The sequence below is a fragment of the Capronia coronata genome (genome assembly GCF_000585585.1).
Source record: "Capronia coronata CBS 617.96 chromosome Unknown acBCG-supercont1.1, whole genome shotgun sequence".
Lineage (NCBI taxonomy): Eukaryota > Fungi > Ascomycota > Eurotiomycetes > Chaetothyriales > Herpotrichiellaceae > Capronia > Capronia coronata.
In genome coordinates, this window is record NW_006912893.1 from 3,061,800 (window position 1) to 3,079,978 (window position 18,179).

General features: G+C 52.9%; 4 protein-coding genes across 4 annotated transcripts; 3 read left to right on the forward strand and 1 right to left on the reverse strand.

Moving 5' to 3' along the window:
* Window positions 1-4,985: 4,985 nt before the first annotated feature.
* A1O1_01084 (uncharacterized protein) lies at window positions 4,986-6,608 on the forward strand (the record flags this gene model as incomplete). The annotated part of the gene is made up of 1 exon (XM_007721998.1): window positions 4,986-6,608. The coding sequence occupies one exon, from the start codon at window positions 4,986-4,988 to the stop codon at window positions 6,606-6,608; it is 1,623 nt and encodes a 540-aa protein (XP_007720188.1).
* Window positions 6,609-10,298: 3,690 nt separating this feature from the next.
* Window positions 10,299-11,606, forward strand: A1O1_01085 (uncharacterized protein; the record flags this gene model as incomplete). The annotated part of the gene is made up of 3 exons (XM_007721999.1): window positions 10,299-10,587; window positions 10,684-11,004; window positions 11,062-11,606. The coding sequence occupies 3 exons, from the start codon at window positions 10,299-10,301 to the stop codon at window positions 11,604-11,606; spliced, it is 1,155 nt and encodes a 384-aa protein (XP_007720189.1).
* A 1,223-nt stretch (window positions 11,607-12,829) lies between these two features.
* A1O1_01086 (aldehyde dehydrogenase (NAD+)) lies at window positions 12,830-14,396 on the forward strand (the record flags this gene model as incomplete). Its single annotated transcript, XM_007722000.1, has 2 exons — window positions 12,830-12,957; window positions 13,019-14,396. The coding sequence occupies 2 exons, from the start codon at window positions 12,830-12,832 to the stop codon at window positions 14,394-14,396; spliced, it is 1,506 nt and encodes a 501-aa protein (XP_007720190.1).
* Window positions 14,397-14,808: 412 nt separating this feature from the next.
* A1O1_01087 (uncharacterized protein) lies at window positions 14,809-16,722 on the reverse strand (the record flags this gene model as incomplete). The annotated part of the gene is made up of 2 exons (XM_007722001.1): window positions 14,809-16,308; window positions 16,447-16,722. The coding sequence occupies 2 exons, from the start codon at window positions 16,720-16,722 to the stop codon at window positions 14,809-14,811; spliced, it is 1,776 nt and encodes a 591-aa protein (XP_007720191.1).
* Between the last annotated feature and the right edge of the window lie 1,457 nt (window positions 16,723-18,179).

Below are 18,179 nucleotides of genomic sequence, written 5' to 3' on the forward strand. Positions count from 1 at the left end.
GACTCTTACTCTTCATATCATAACTCTCTTTCTCGAGCTGTGGCTGCAGAGCAGCGGAGGGGGGTTTTCCCTGGGTTGAAAATTTTGACAATGGAACCTCGTGATCTCCTCGAAGACTAAGCCACTGTAGTCGGCAACTGGACGGTGGATCGCGCTGATGGTTGCACCGCCGGTGACATTGTTCACATTGTCATGCTGCAGTAGGTTGGCGTCATAACTGGTGTTCGGGGTGAGAGTTGCAGTTGGCATTGGCATCAGTTAGTGTTATCACAGTGCAGGACTGGCTGCAGCTGTAACTGCGACTAGTAGTGAACCCGGCCGAGAGGCGTAGTAGCTAGTACCAGTGGTAGAGTCGCGCGTCGTCTCGCTCTCCTCTGCCATGCGTTGTTGGTGCCTGCCCAATGCAATGTTTCCCACGTGGCTCACAACCCCTCCTCCTGATAACCGCAGGCACTTCAGGTACTCACTCATCGTACTTGCCAAATCAGCACTACTGACGCCATTCTGTTACCACATTCAATCCATCGGCCTGATACATCACCGTGCGGTTCGACTTGCGTTTTCCACTGCAAGGGCATAGACCAAATGCGAGGATTCCTCAAGTATCCGTTCTCCCTCTTCGTTGTAAGCCCCGACGGCAAATATTGGGGTTACTAGGGAGGCTGCCGTCCTATCTGTGTGACGTCCAAGGTGAATCCCCTGGCTGGCGCACTAACTAACTACTGCGTTTGTAGTGATCGATGGCTTGCGCCAGTGACACCAATTGTCGTCGCGACAGCCTGACGCCACTACCTAATTGGGTCGATCATTTTCTTCTTCAATCATGACGCGCCGGAAATCACTGGGTGTGATCCGCCAACGAAATATTCAGGCTCTATCCTCTTTCAGGAGTCACCGCCGCAGCCAGGAGTCAGCAACTGACCAAAAAATGCCATGCCGCCTCCTAAAATAATAATGTCGGCTTCACGACACTCGATAGTTCTTCAGGGATGGAGAGCTGGGGCCCCCTCGCTAAATATGACCCCAGGAGACTGCACCGCTATCCCGTCTGACTTCAAGGTACGTCCTGCGGAGCTTTCCCACACAGCAGTGAGGGGGTTGGCTTTCTTTTGGTAAGACAGCGGTATGCAGGAATCCGTAGCTGCAGCTTATTCGGGAAAGGCCAATGGGCTATCATCCATTTTAGGATTCTAGGTGACGATATTGGCCTCGAGCAGAGCAGGCACCCTTGCAGCGCTCTCCCCTTTTCAGGACTAGGGAGAGCGTTCAGTACGGCATCATTTGTTCGTTGGCTGAACTTGTCGAACAGAGAATTCACGAAGCACATGCTCCTCGGCCGAGAGTAATCGAACAGTACCTAGACATCGGGAAATAATGGCTGGGGAAACATACTGGGGCGCGCCGTCGGCGTATACGGGTCAATGTCCCAAATCCATGCCTGGCGTCTTCACTGAAGTCTCGAATATCACGTAGGGAGAACACATTTATCGACTTCGAGCTCGTCGGGTTTGAAGGGCTGGGGCTTCCTTCTACCAGCCCATGGCTGCCTCAAGCAAGTCTATGTCTTTGCGAAACGCAGCTCGATCTCCCCGGACAATTGTCTAAAGGGCATCTACACGGAGCATTGATCGCATTGGTATCAGCACTGTGGAACCCCAAGTTTCTTGCAGCCCGAATGCGCAGGTGCCATACCACAATACTATGTTGTAACATGCCAGCTAGGTACGCAGGTGTGCGTAATCTGGTTGTTGGTTTCTTTCGGTCACCTCCGGTCCTTGATGTGACGGCACTGGCAGCCCGGGCTTCCCTTGTGGGGCGGATTTCTGGCTTGACGATATTGACTCGGCTTCCAGAACGAAGTTGGGACGGAAACCCTCCGAAGTTGACGACGTAACATGATACAACCGAGTCAACCCTGGCGCTATTACTGACGGAGCGCGACAGCAGCCGAAGATCCCTGCCTAAGCCATGTCTCATTCGATTCAGCCTATATTCAATAATGAGGAGGAGATTTGCACGAGAATTATATCTACATGTGTAACATAACCAACCCGTTCCCCTGCAGGCCCCTCAGAAGCGAGGCAACCAGACAGAGCTCCTTGCAGTGACGCAACTTGGTTCAATATCAAGGCAGGATCGTCGGATCATATCCTCATACCTTGCTAGAGGTGTCTCGTCAAGTTCTGTGGTACACAGATGACAATACCTTTCAGCCCTGTTCGGGGGCGACGAACTAGGACACCTTAGCCCGGGGAGAATGGGACCCAATACCAACTAAAATGCAATAAGATTTTTGGCACACTGGATATCCCTTTGGTCGAGGGAGAACACAGGATAATTCAGTCTTTTGGGGTCCTCTCGTCCGTGACAGGCCGCTTCGCTTTTCCGTACAGGCAGGGGGGAAGGATCTTCGAGCATCAAGAGCCACAGAAACCCCAAAGTCTCTACAGTAACCGTGGGAGGAACATGATCGACATGATCATCCCTGGCGGGCCCATGCACCGGGAGTTGCACCTGTCACTGCCAGTGGTTCGCGCCGATAGATTGGCATACCTGCAATGCCTCCCGCCACTGGCGAAGTCTAACTTGCAGGGGGCTTTAGCCTTTGTCTGGCTTCCCAACGCCTAATACCTCAATCACGTCACCAGGTGGTTGCAACATGGTCTCTGTCTCGAACTCTGAAGGGTAAGAGTTGCTGTTCAACAATACAGAACACAACCGGAGACAGCTGGGCCCCAGCACTCAAATATTCGGAAGAGTAGGCCAAAGTGCGGATTCTTCTCCTTGCAATACACAGGACCTGAAGAATAATAGGCGCACTTTTCTAGTGAAATTGTCCCGAGGAACAATGGGTCTCCTGTACCAAATAATACAACGCAGGAACGCGGACTAAACCTAAGGAAGATACCAAGTGGGAGGCCGATCCCTCAACATCGAAAGAGGAAAAATTCCAGCTGGGCCCGTGCCACGCTCATCGATGAGAATTACCGGGCCGCTTTGTTACCATGCTTGATCTTGGTACCATATAGGAGGTCACAGCACAACATGGGATATGCGGGAGCTCCTATTTCACTCGCGTTCCGTATGAGTTGCGTCCCATCAAACCCGTCATTGACCCAGGCTACGGACAAATTGGGATGTTACAGCATCCAAAAGCAGTCAGCTTTCCTCACATTGGACAAGGCACGGACCTCTGATGCCTGATCCCAGGCGAAATGGCAGAACATCCGGGACCCAATGAGATCAGGGTGAAACGCAACTAGGGGCGCATTCCTGGGTTGAGAGACAGCTTTTGGGGACGAAAATCCGCGACATTCTTCGACTGGGGTCAATCGTCTGTGCACGGGGAACGCACATCGCAAAGCCGACGTCGGGTCAAGCTAGTTAAAGCTGCTAAGGAGGAAAAGAAGTGAAACTAATGCGTCTACTTGCTTAGCCTACATGCCTGACATGGCTGCATAGGAAGCGGACTTTCGGCCCCTGGTCGCCTGTCATAAAAAAGATGCCATCTTGGTTACCCGTCTCGGCCAACACGAGGAAAGAAGCAGAGGAGCCGAGCTAAGGCGCCACCACTCTCACGTTAGCAACCACTCTCCATGAAATCACGTCCACCCTTTCCGATTCATGGGAGTTTCACGCCGTTGGGTCCCGGCCCACGCATCGCTGAAGCTATATGGGGCTCATGGCGCTGCTGCCCCTGGCTGGCGCCCTTCTTGATTCATCGTTCAGGGCAGTCCACTCCTCTCGCAGCCAAAGACCTGGATATCATCTAGCTCCATGTCTGGTGGACGGTTCCCACCCCCTAAGCCGCCATAGCGCCACATCATTGCATGCGGACTCGCGCCCCGCTATCACGTTGCTGCCCAGCGCTGCCATCATCCCGCCTGCTAGGGCGGCCATCACGCGCTTGAGAAAGCCATGCTCCAGCGATATCGAGCCAGGTTTCTTGAGGCGGACCTCCTTGGGACCTCGAATTTCATCACCGGGAGCTCTTGGGACCTCTCCCCTTGCCCACTCGCTGGCTCCTTGCAAGGTCATTTGTGTGTCGCCTCAGAACGGCGCGACCCACTCCCATCCTCCGGCTCCTGGCTCACCGATGGATGTTTGCTTTAACCTATGCTTGCTTGCTTGCTCGCCTGCCTGGCACTTCCAGCGTTGGGCCAAACCGTCCCTGGCTAAGACAACGCTTAGATCGTGACGAAGCTGGGACGCAAGGCCAAAAAAAGAGCGCTAGAAGCCTGGAAGTATTTCTCTGTCGAACCCAGTCAACAATGCTTTCCCGTTTCCCCGTCCCAGAAATTGTGCCCGGCCGTCAAATCGAGGTACCTTCTGCTTACTTACTGTTCAACTTCGTTGCAACAACATGAGATATTACGAGCTGACTTCAAGACTAGCCTGTCGAAACTAAATTGTTCCCCTTTGCATTACCCATCACCAGGACTCCTGCCTGGCTTCATTCGTGCTATTTCGAACGGACCTCTCAGGGCAAGGGTTTTCGCTTGATGACTCTCATTTGCCGCCTCCTCTGTGCCAACTGCGAATGATCTGAAGATCCACGCAAGCCTGCGAGACGCTTGCGCAAATGATTCTGATCGTGGAATGCGCAACTTTCGAGCCGGGTTGTCTTCCCTATTTGTACCCCTCGTCTGACTGCCTCGAGGACCATTAAAGTCATCCTAGTAAGTCGGGTCCTGCCCGCGGCACTGCGTCTGATTCTCCCTCTCTGACCTGACCCGGTATAGAAAAGAAAACGTTCCATCCTGGCTACTCTCGGGGTCAGCATCTCTCCTCTACCACAGTACCCAAGGACGCCTCCCGACCCCGGATATTTCGATCGCCGTTGGGAACGTCATATCGGTCAAACCAGCCATCAAGGCTCCAGAGCTCCTGGGTATCGGTGGAGGGGGGGAAGTGGAGAGGCGCCGGAGGAGGGATATCCATGGTCGCGACTGGAGCACCAGCCGCGCGAGGAGGCTCCCGGGTACATGTCACAATCCTCGCACACAACAGACCGTCCAGCGAACAAGTCGCCTCACGCTGCAGAAAGACACAATCCGCCACCGCAGCCCTCCAGTGCAAGCGCAGACTCATCGAGGCCGAGCACAGCCAGTGCTGCTAGGACGGAGGCGCATGACTTATATGGTGGTTACGCCTCATCGGTGAGGCCTGTGGGAGATGTCAACGTCAGTACGGGTCCCAGGTCTCGCCGACCTTCGACGGAGCCCATGTCCAATCAGCCTCCATCGCGGCCACTCGGTATGGATAGCATACTGAACCCTCAGGCGGAATCCGAGCCCATCAATCCCTCGCATGTCAGACCCATGTATCCGTCTGGGAGGAGTGTTGCAGCAACCCTTGTTCCCCGCCCCAGTGAATCTCCGCGAGGTCGAAAGCGTACAGACCCAAGATCGCCTACGAGGGAGGATGATCAGTTTACGTCGGCACCGGTAGGCAGACGCGTGCTGACCCCAAAGTCACCAGCAGTTCGTGCTGCAAGCCTAGGTGCAAAACGGAACCCGCTCCTCACTTCCAGTGTCCATTCCTTGCAGCCCTCTGCAGGCTCCGGTGGACGGGTGTACACCGCAGAACCCGGTCCATATAGATCCTCAGACATACCTCCTCTGCCGCCCTTGGCTATCGCAACTGGTCCGAGTCTGCCCAGTCTGGCGCCATTGGAGCCTGCACGCCACGGTCCGCCGACACATGGTCTCCAAAGTCCGGGTCGCGGGTACGAGACCTTGAACACGCTTCCCAGTGAGCCGTCGTCCGCCTCGCAGACATCCTATGGTCAGATGGAGCAGATATCACCGATTTATCGCTATGGCATTGGACGAGCGCCCTCTCAGCCCCCTACTGGGTTCAGAGTATTGCCCGCCGGAATAATGGGTGGATATCAAGCTCATGGGCCTCACGAAGGTTATCAATCCGCCCAGCCTTCATATCAGATGACGCTGGACACCGACCAAGGCCCCATGGTGGTACCTGTGCAATTGGATCTACAGCAAGCGTCCAAGGTTGCAGACGAGAAGAGGAAACGCAACGCAGGTGCATCCGCACGGTTTCGAGCACGAAGAAAAGAAAAGGAGAAGGAAGCGTCCCACACCATTTCGGGTTTACAGCAGGAACTCAGGGACTTGGCCGAAGAACGAGACTTTTATCTCTCCGAGAGGAATTTCTTTCGCGATCTTGCCAGCCAGCACATTTCTCCGCGATTGTTGCAAAGACCTCCTTCTCCCCGACACCGAAGACTCCTTTCAGCAACAGGACCCAGTGCCAACAGCGGCGTAGCGAACGCATCACCCCGGGAAGAAGAACCATATCCGGAATTCTCGGAGTCAGGCTCAACAGCTCAACGGCGTCGTACCGGCGACTACCAGCCATTCTTCCTCGGACGGCAAACTCATTCACCTTCTACGTCCTCGTCGGGTGCCGCATTTCCCGTGGAGACTACTCTCCCTCCCCCACCCCGGCCTGGCGGACCCAGTTCCTATGGACCACCCAGGTCCCTGCCTACAGGTTCAGTCCCTCCTTCAACAACGCCAACAACGCAGGCACAATCATACAACTCTTTCCGCCGAGGTTTTTTTGACCGTCCTTGGAATCGATGATTTGAGGCCGGTAACAGGGCCTCGGACCTCATACAACCTACTCAACCACACCTTCCCTTTCTTATGAGACGACTTTTTGTAGAGAGACGACAAAGAGGGCAACCTCGAAATCAGCATTTGTGTGGCCTCCACGTATAAGGACACGTTGACAAATGACAAAACCAGAATGGGGTGCTTCGATGTCGTCAGAAGTGTTTATTTCCCAACTTCTCATGAGCGCAAATCGGAGAAGATATACTGGTGGATTCGTCTTGTTTGTTTGACCAATATTGTGGTGTTTCTTTTCTTGTCGAATTTTGTTGCACTTTTTAAGATACCCCCGGCCGATTGCCACTTTTTCTTTGATAATGTATACTAATTCTTTTTCAACTCATCGGTGCGGCGTTGAGATGATCCTTCGGCGGGTCACAAAACCGAGGTTTCAGGCAGTGCCACGCCGGAACAGACCGACGAGAAACTCTTACGTCCGTTCAGGCAGGGTCAGGGTCAGAGGCTCGCCGCATTTCTAATGTTGTATGTTCGACACAATATCACCTTTTGTGCACAGCATATCGAAATTTCTATGATTACATAGCCACTACGCGAGACTTTCAATACAGTGAAGATCGATAGCTCATCGTTAGCCAGCGCATGTCCTTGTCAACGGAAGAGAGGTACTAAGTCGATGCGGGAAGGTCGAGGGACGAAAGCCTGCGACATCAACGGCATAACGACCAGTCACGTCATTTTTGGCTTCAGCCATGAGGTGCCTACTACCACAATAGCATGGGCCCGGAGAAAGCAGAAACGTGGGATCAACAAGTCCGTGCCCCAAGTGCCGATGCCAATCATCCAAAAATGTCAATATGAATCTTGACAGTCTGTGCCTGATCAGAATGTCATTCACGTGCTGGTGGATTTGACAGGACCATTCTTTGGGCCACGATTCCGCTAGTCAGCTCGTCTGTGCGCGACATGATTCTCAGACCGCATAATCAACAAGAATGAAATAAGGATGAATCTGGAGACTGGGGATAGGGAACTAAGTTGCACCCCGTCTCTTTCCCGAATCGACAATCTACTTTCACTGGTATAACGACATTACTCACAACATAGCTGTTCGACAGAAGGCTGAGTGTTGTACCCGATGAATCCTGCTATGGAAGCAAATCCTCCCACTGAGCATCTTTACTCCAGAGGACACATGGCCTGTCTTTCTCTGGTTTTGTCGGACATGTCAGATGTCACTTCGACGCGGATCAGAAAGAAGAGCAGACAGTTGACGAAACCGGTGGATGATTTTCATTCGGATGCCATAATGCGGACCCTTTTCTTTTTCCGGGATCGTATCGATTACTACTGGGAATGTCATGTCAGATCCCAAAACATCATCATTCATCATCATTACGGAGTACATATCTATAGGTAGATTCACCGACTTCCCTTTTGACTTTTGACTACGTCGGCACTATATAACTGTATTTACATGGGTAAAGTCTAAAACCCCCTGACGGCAAGCCGTAGGTGCAGGTGGTAGAGACCACTTGACTACGTACCTCTAGCTAAGGGATCTGGTTAGCAGTGGGTTGTAACCACCTTATTGCAGGAGTTGTTCCGACGCAGAACTGGCAGGAGAGATGAAGATACAGGCCCGACGAGGGGGTCAGGTCAAACCATCTGAGTGGTACGTACCTCATAGCAAGCATACCGCACGTGCATCATTGAAGATCGTATCGCGTGTATCCACACGGCGCCGAAGCCAAAAGAGTTCATACCTCCTAGAGCCGTAACGTGGGGGATTTTCCGACTACTACTTTCGGATTGGGAGCGCAGGTGAGGCGAGGCGTGCGGACATGGCACACAGGCACTCATCAGACAGCCACCCTTTCAGCTAGGGACCGGCCGTATACCACCATGAAAGGCCAGACAACAGGATATCTCTGGGCGATATTGGTGGTAGGAGCTCTGGGTTAGTAGGGCCAGATAGGTTGTGGTTGAGAAGCGTTGGGGCTGTTCACACTGCAATTGGGTGCTTCACAAGTTGGGTGACAAACTTGAATCAACACGGGCTTGCGCAGGCTGCCCTAGCACGTAGCTCTTGCATCTTGCTGCATATCTCCTAAATCCAAGGTACCTACCAGGTATAGTACAGGTACCCTTACCCACCCAGCCACCTCAGGCACCATGTTGGTATGGACCATGACCATGACCACGTACTCTGTACCTCGGCTCCGGAGATATCTGCAACGAAGCAAGATCGGACGACGAGGCACATCGAAGGCTACAATCAGCTCGCTGCACGTCACAACCCAGAACCTGGGATGTATGACACTAGGAGGTCTCAGGGACTGCAACGTGCCTATTCATCTCGGACTGTCTCCTCTTGGGCGGTGTACACTTCGTACTACTACACTGCAGGCATCTTCTGCTACAGATACTAGGATGTGCGCGGTGCGAGCGAGCGTGTCGGTTTCGGAGAATTTTTAGGCCCCTGGATCTCCAGGATCGTGAAGAAACAAGGAAAACCAGGAAGTGTTGCTGCCGGTCTTCCAAGGATGGAAGTCGAGATAACGTGGGACGCGGGTCGCGGGTCCCGGGTTGTCGATTACGGGGCATGCGGGCGATGGGCAGGCAGGACATGTGTCGTGCTAGGACTGGGTCCTGGTGGTGTGCATAGTTGCTGATGAACCACTAGCAAGTAACCCAAACATGCATTGCATTGCATTGCATTGCATCGCGTCGCGTCGCATTATTGCCGGAGGTTACATGGTCAGGGATGGTAGAGGATGGCTGGGCATGGGATGCCTACCTAGGTAGGTACCTTAGGTAGTAGGTCCAAGGTATACCAGAGTAGGATAGTATTCCGGAGTTGGTGGTGTTGAGATGGGTTGACCGTCTTTAGTATTGTCGGGCATTCCGGCAATCCTTCTCCAGCCAACGGCTGGGTACGTAAAACGTGATTCTGCTATGGAGGGGATCGTACGATCATCTGAATCTTGAATTCATGCTGTAAGCGCGGAATGTAGAAGACACCAGATATAGGAGGGCAGGGTTCTCTCGGTGTTAAAGGTCGCGCATGTTGGCGGCAGCAAGGACAAAAAATATAGCTCGTGCTGGGGAGGTGGCCGGTGAGCTTGACTGACCCTCTGCCCTCTACGATATCATCTGCCACGATACTATTAGTGTTATATCAAAACATAAGAGTGTGCCGACCGTTATTTGTTTGTGTATGGCTCGAAGGAGAGATCTATGCCTCCCCTTTCTCATTTGCTTAGACGGGGCGTTCTCTTAGACCTGCTATACTGAACAAATTACTAGCACTGTTGCTACTCGATCGAGTGAATAAGAACCAAGAGATGAAATCAATCTCTCCATCTCACTACGTATAAAAGTCGCTTTATCATACTACTCGAAGTCGAAGCAGTAAAGTGGATGCATACAGGTATCGATCGATAAGTGACTTCCACTGCTTTGCTGCGTGCCCTTTCTACGTGCCACTGCAGTACTAACGTAATTCGGTTTTCCCCGCGCCCTAAATTTCACCTACGCGACGCGTCTGTTTGAACCCTCATTAACATTATTGGCATAGCAAACTTCGAAACAGCGGATCTATCCCACTGCACTGACTTCCCCTCGACAACGAGATCACCACTTCTTCTCTAGGCTCGATAGACTCACCAATCCTCTCGATAATCTGATTCTACACTCATCATGCCCCCAAAGAAGCGCAAGGCTACTTCCGCCGCCAAAACCACCCCCGCGAAGAAGGTCCGTATAGGCTCCATCACCTCTGAACCCTCCAACATACCTGCGGCTCTCTCTCCTTCCGGCCGTCCCAGAAGAACTTCTGTCAGCGAACCAAAGTACGATTTTACCAGACACCCCCAACCACGGAAGAAGGTTGGTCTCCCGTCCCGTGCAGATACTGCTGCTGCTCGCACCGCTAAAGGCAAATCCTCTACAACTACCTCGAAGAAAGCTGCTGGACCGAGGCGCACTGGTAAGTTTATTTCGGACTGACCACTTAGGAGCGATCAATATTCTCGCTTGGATAAATATCAGTAGCATTATGGACATTGCTAACTCTTGCTTGTAGGGACTGCCTCTTCTGCGAGCCATGCCCCAACTCTCGAGTCCGCCTTGAAAACAACCAGTTCTCCGCAAACTCCAAAGCGACGTGGAAGACCGCCGAAGGTCAAGAGCGGACCCGAAAGCCATCTGTCCAATGGATCCAATCATCCTATTGTCAACATCAATAGCAATGCAACTTCAAGTGGAGAGAATAAAGAGAACGTCGACACGGATATTCAGTATTGGCTCATGAAAGCCGAACCAGAGTCTCGGCTTGAGAAAGGCCATGATGTCAAGTTCTCTATTGATGATTTGATGGAAAGAACAGAACCGGAGCCATGGGACGGTATGTCTTCCGTTGCGTTGTTCTCGTGCTAGATGAGTTGGGGCTTATATTCTCCAGGTGTCCGCAACCCGGTCGCGCGGAACAATATGCGGGCAATGCGCAAGGGGGATCTCGCCTTCTTCTACCATTCGAACTGCAAGGTCCCGGGCATTGCTGGAGTTATGCGTATCGTGGGAGAACACACTGTTGATGAATCTGCTTTTGATCCTAACCATCCTTATTACGACCCAAAGTCGGACCGCTCCAAGCCTAAATGGGATGTCGTCCACGTCGAATTCGTCAAGAAATTCGACGACCTGATCACTCTCAAGACGCTGAGGTCGTTGGCTCACCCTAGTGGGGTTTTGCAAGACATGCAGATGCTCAAGCAGAGTCGACTCAGTGTTTCTTCAGTCACCCCTACAGAATGGGAGTTCATTCTTCAATTGGCTGGGGAGCCACTGTCACTTGGTCGTGGTGCTGCAAAGGATGGATATGAGTCGGATGTCGACGGTGAAGGTGACGAAACGGCGGCAGATGTCGATGTGGCTACCAATGGGGCAACCAATGGCTTGCGCAGGGACGAAAACGGAGTCGGCGAGGGCAAGGCCAATACAGACTGATTTCAAGCATCTGGCGGAAGACGAACAGCTAAACAACTCACAGCTGTGACCTGACAGGGTTTGTGAACCAGAAGAAGTGCACAATTGTCCCCCTTCCAGGCAGCATCGGCAATGGGTCACGGCCTCAAAGGGGACCGGCGGCGGAGCGAGAACTGTCTGAGTGACCAGAAATCAGCACGAGGCACTGGCAGTGACAACATCAGAACACGTTTTCTGTGCCTGCTGAGGACATTTGCTAGGTGATCCTGCGAGGGTTATTAGGGCCTACAGCAGGTATGCAGAAATGCCAGATGTGTAGCAGCTCATCAGCGATTGCAATATGACCGGCTGCAGTGACTATCATGCTGCTCACACAAGCGGCATCAGATGACTGCCACACTCTCTCCGTTCTCGCAGCCAGTCATATATCTTCTCCTCCCAGGCATCATCCATAACAGATTATGGTGGTCCATAGGCAGCACTGATAACGGTCGTTCGAAAGGGCACCAATTGACATGCTTAGACGCACCTGATGCAGTGTAGTCGACGGTAGGAACAGCTTCACCTGAACAGGAAACCTAAGCCGGAGAACTCCTCATTTGACAAAGAGCTGAGTGCCCCTCATTTCACAACGCGTTATTGTTATCGACTGGTGTTACTGATAAAAGCCAGACCCTGTTTCTCTGGGCGACTGCAGCTTTGCCCCTCCATCTGGCCCCTCTTATCTATTTGTCAATCGGGATCCGATGAGCTCGGCGACCCATATCTACCCCTACCAACCCTCCAGCCCGGGGTCGATTATCAGTCCCCTATCTTGATTACATTGGAATTGCGAAATCTTCTCCGTAACACAGTAGTGAATTGAGACCTGCCTAAGATATCCTAAGGTACCAAGACCCGCCGGAAGGGGCGCCCAGTCTATTGATCGGCCTATCGCAAGGCATAGAAGTGGCCGTCTAGTTGGGGCGCCTTCTTTGTACACCAGGTATTCTGTCATCTAGGGACCTGGATAGGTCACGGTTGCTAATCGTTGGACAAGTCCGAGTTCCCCATTAGCCCATTGATTCCCCATCTCCTTGCATTTTTCTATCGTCCCCCATCTCTACCTACACAAGTACATGTTCGCTTTCCTGACAAGGTCTTGTGCTACGAATAGTCTGAAAGCCTGCAGCCTTTCCCACCGTTCAAGCCACATACTTCCTGCGCTGCGGCTTCTTTCAAGCACTACCCAGAAGTCCTTCAAAATGGCGGATCTGAAAGTCGACCTCACTGCTCCCAATGGCAAGAAGATCACTCTGCCTACGGGCCTGTTCATCAACAATGAGTTTGTGAAGTCAAGCTCGGGTGACAAAATCACCAGCATCAACCCCACGTGAGTCTCTCCAGGCCAGTCTCTGCTAGATTCGCAATATCACTAACCTGACCTCGAACAGAGATGAATCGGAGATCTGCTCCGTCGAGGCTGCCTCTGCCGACGACATTGACAAGGCTGTGAAAGCTGCCCGGGCCGCCTTCAACGACCCTTCCTGGCGCGACCTCCCCGCCACCGACCGTGGTGCTCTGATGTACAAATTCGCAGATCTCTTGGAGGCCCACAGAGAGACGCTTGCGACGCTGGAGACATGGGACAACGGTAAACCGTACAGTGTGGCATTCAATGATGATATGGGAGAGGTCATCGGTACACTCAAATACTATGCTGGGTGGGCAGACAAGATTCACGGAGAGACCATCCCGAGCACCGCCCAGAAATTCGCATACACCCTCAAGCAACCCATTGGTGTTTGTGCTCAGATCATTCCTTGGAACTATCCTCTCGCGATGGCTGCATGGAAGCTGGGCCCAGCCCTTGCTTGCGGCAACACCATCGTTCTCAAGCCTGCCGAACAGACCCCTGTCTCAATCCTCTACCTTGCCTCCCTCATCCCAGAGGTCTTCCCTCCTGGTGTGATCAACATCGTCAACGGCCATGGTAGAGTAGCCGGCCACGCCCTGGCCGCCCACATGGACGTGGACAAGATCGCCTTTACAGGAAGCACCTTCACTGGCAAACAAATCATGAAGACAGCCAGCATCAACATGAAAAACATCACCCTGGAAACTGGCGGCAAGTCCCCGCTGCTGGTCTTCGACGACGCCGATCTCGAGCAAGCGGCCAAATGGGCACACATCGGTATCATGTCCAACCAAGGCCAGATTTGCACAGCCACGTCCCGTGTCATTGTTCAAGAAGGTATTTACGACAAATTCGTCGAGATCTTCAAAAAGGTGGTCCAGGAGACCTCCAAGGTCGGCGACCCTTTCCACGACGACACCTTCCAAGGACCCCAGGTCACCAAAGCCCAATACGAGCGAGTCCTGAGCTACATTGAAAGTGGCAAGTCTGAAGGCGCCACCTTGGTCTCCGGCGGTGTCCCGCACAAGAACGTCGGCGATGGTAAGGGCTTCTTCGTCGAGCCTACCATCTTCACGCAGGTCAAGGAGGACATGAAGATCTACCGCGAGGAAATTTTTGGCCCGTTCGTGGTGGTTGCCTCCTTCAAAGACGAAGCCGAAGCCATCCACATGGCCAATGACACAACCTACGGTCTAGGTAGTGCCGTGTTCACGTCCAACATTGAGCGGGCCCACCGTGTGGCCGCGCGCATCGAGGCTGGAATGGTATGGATCAACAGCTCCAACGACTCCGACTTCCGGATACCGTTCGGAGGTGTCAAGCAGAGTGGTATCGGTCGGGAGTTGGGTGAGGCCGGTCTTGCAGCATACTCGCAGACAAAGGCAGTGCATGTCAACTTGGGCCTCAGACTGTAAACTGTGAGAACATGGGGCTTATGACAACCCGCCATCGTTAAATGAGCTATACCGTGTAGAACTGGGTTGAGAGTTGACAACATAGCCGAATGATCTAGACATGAACACTGCGCTTTTGTGCCGGTCGACATATCGAAGCCGCTTGCACCTCGAACTTGTACACAGAGTCAATACATACATTAGGCACTGGTGACTTTACTTCTACTATTCTCTCTAAAGTATGAGCAGCAAGACGGTGTCTCTCTCTTTCTGCGCTTGGAAAAGTAAAACTATAACACTACGGCATGGAAGAAAGAACCTCGTAACAGAATACAAGATGGGAACCCCGGACCTGAATTTCGACATTGAAGTGATTAGACCAGAACCACACTTTGTAAGTCTATCTACGGTCTATCCACGGTCTATCCACGGTCTATCTGAACGGTTCAAGAGGCAACTGGCCCCCAACCACGCTCTTGATCACCTCCATGGCCTCAAACACCTTCTCATCATCATAGCGCCTCCCGACGAGCTGCAACGAGACAGGAGCATCGACATACTTGTCCGGCGAGTAGAGCTTGTGATTCCACTCGTCCTGGGCGTTGAGCGGCGTGTAGTCCTTCTCGGGCTGGTCGAGGGCGGGATCGACTTGGGTCACGGGAAACACCATGGCCGGATAGTCCAGCAGGTTCCATTGGGACGTGTAGCCCCAGTATCTCGCGTGGTTGAGCGGCGGCGCGGCACCGGGACCGACAGGGCAGAGGATGACATCTACCGGATAGTCATGCTCGGGGCCGGGAGAGGTGGTGTCTTTGGCGGACGCGGAGTCACCCCACACTTTTGCCTTGGAGGACTCGTTCCACACTTTGGCATATGCGGCGCGGTACTCTTCCCTCTGCAACGTCAGCTGCCAGACCTCGGAGATGGAATACTCGCGCTTCGGCACGCCGGGCTGTTCGTTGATGATGAACTCCGTCAGAGGTAGCCAGGGTTCGCCGCTCTCCGCGATGGCTGCGCGGTCCTGCGTGGCCCCGTCGGCGAAGTAGAGGCTTGAGATGATTTCCCAGGCCTGGTCATGGCGGTACGGTTGCCAATCCACGAACTCAATCGTGGTGTCGGACTTGTTGGCTTGCAGTTTGGACGTGAGGTCACGCAGCGCGCGGATGACGGGCGGATGCGGCTTGACGACGCCGTCGGACCAGAGCACGCCGATTTTGAGTTTCTTGGAGCCATCCGGTTTGCGTAGATAGCTGTCACCGACACTGTCCTCTTTCTGGCTGGCTGGGGTGAACTTCCAAGGCATGGGCAGCAGCGACGGGTCATCCAGCCACGGTTTCTGATCGATCAGGGTCTTGATGAAGATGTGACAGCCCTCGAAACTGGCGCTGAGGGGTCCGATCACACCGACAATCTGTTCTTGGCCAGCCATGGGCGCGGTCAATCCGCCCGTCGGAAGCCGGTACGATGACGGACGGAACCCCCAGATGCCACAATTCGCTGCTGGTGCGCGAATGCTGCCGCCAATGTCGGTGCCGATGCCCAGTGGACTGCCCTTCAGCCCGATGAGCGCTCCTTCGCCCCCTGAACTACCTCCGGGAGTCAGGGTGCGGTTGTACGGGTTTACCGTGACGCCGTAAAGGTTGTTCGATGTCTCCAGGTGCATGAGGCATTGCGGCTCTGTGGTCCGCACGTACAGCACACATCCTGCGTTCTGGAGTAACTGCAAAATATGGGCGTCCTCGGGCGCCACGTGATCCCACCACCCAACGAAGCCGCCGGTGTGGGTAAGCCCCTTCATGCCGATGTGCTCTTTGACGCTGATGGGGAGGCCGTGCAGCGGGCCGATAGGCTTTTTCTGCGTCGCTAGATACTCGTCCAGATACTTGGCCCGTTGAATCGCCTGGTGCGGGAGTACCTCCGTCACACAGTTTGTCTGAATGGGCCTTGTTAGTCATTTACCTATGATCAGGGGGCCCGCGTATCCACGAAGAATGTGCAAAACGGACAGGCTCGAACATGGTCTTGCAGATGATAGAACCAAACTCGGTCACAAACGTGACTGGCGACATACCAGTTTCTGGGCAATGCCTGCACGGCGCAAGAAGGCGGTGGTGACATCGACGCTGCTCAGCTCGCCCGATGCCAAAGACTTTAGCAGTTCTTCTGGAGGAGATTCTGTGATCTTCAATTCTGCTTCGTCCAGCAGCTTCCGTGGAATAGAGGTTACGTTCAGAGGCAGTTCCGCTGGGCTCGGAACCTCTGGGACGGGGGGTTGGATTTGGTCAATCGACTTGTCACGTAGCAACTGTGCCTGTTTGGCAACTTCTTGCCACGGTGCCTTTACCATCTTGAGGGAACACACGCGAATATCTCTGGTTTGGCGTGTAGGGCGAACTCGGCCGAAGAATGGTTCTTGACAGAGTCCTGAAAATAAGACGCTCGGAAGGAGCAGATGAGTAGAATTAGCCAGACGCTCGAGGGGAGAAAGTACTACCGATGAAGCCTGCAAACCCAAAAGAAGCAAGCCGAAGCATCATCACTTATAGAAAACAACATCGTGTTGCAGGAGTCGATCGTTGTCCACCAGAAACCAGGTCAGGAGCGACAACGACCGCGTAGCAAATGAGATGCATTTGCGCAAATCGGTCTCAAAGGGTCTGGTTGGAGGTTCGATTGCTCTTATCTATCACCGCACGCCAGCTCTTGAGAGACTAGTAGTGCTAGACAGACAATGTCCCGCCTGCCCTTATCGGCCTTTGCTTTATCGTTCGCATCCAACAGCTGGGCGATGCGGTTGTGGAGGCTTGTGGAGGCTTATGGAGATATCCGATGGCACGATTGAGTACCTAATAATGCGTCAAGTGAGGTGAGAAGCTTGAAGGGAGTACTAGTAGTAATAAGATGTGGAGCGAGACCGGCTTCGGAAGATATTCTGGCCGGGCCAAAGGCCACTGTGTCTAACTTGTTGAACGATGCTCTCACCTTTGTGGGTGGCCGTCAAGGCACCATGTTGTCCAGCGACGTGTTGATTAATTAGTAAAAGACAACAGGTTTGATGTAATTAGTGATATGCGCAGCGAATCAAGCCTGCGCATTGTATAGTAGTACTATAGTGAGATGACCTGCGAGTGCCAGAATGCCAATCACATGCATCGCCATCTCTCGGGGGGATTCTCTGCTCTTCAGTTATATTCATACTAGTAGTACTATGACATGTCTCTGTACGCTCTATTGTCGAACAGATATTGTGTCCTTGGTCGACGAATGCATGCCGGTACGTAGCAGCTTGTTTCAACAAAACCGAGAAACCCAAATATCAATGATGAGTCACTCCTCAATCTGGCACGGGCGCAACAACCGGGATTCGATCGAGTAATTCCTTGAAAATGGCGACACAGTGGGTACACAGTATTCTGCGGATGGGGTACTCGGTTTTATTTGTACCCGTAGTAGCCAGCCGCCAAATTCTATGTATAAGCCAAAGTACTCCTTGTCCTACTCATGTAGGAGTTGAAATCTTGATAATGACCATATACCTACACTGTTCTAGTATAAAAGGACACTCTGATGAGGAATGGTAATAAACTCTACTCATCGTCGCTATAGAAGAAACTACTGGCTACTATACAGGACTTGTCCTGGGACTGTCCGGGGAATTATGAGACCGTGGTGCCGACTTTGGGTTGCATTTGTCATCAAAGGCTCCGTGAGTAGGTACGTACACAGACTCGGAGTGGGTAGCCTACTGCGAATATCCACTACATACCTAGTATGTAGTATACTTCGTGAACATATATAAAGGAC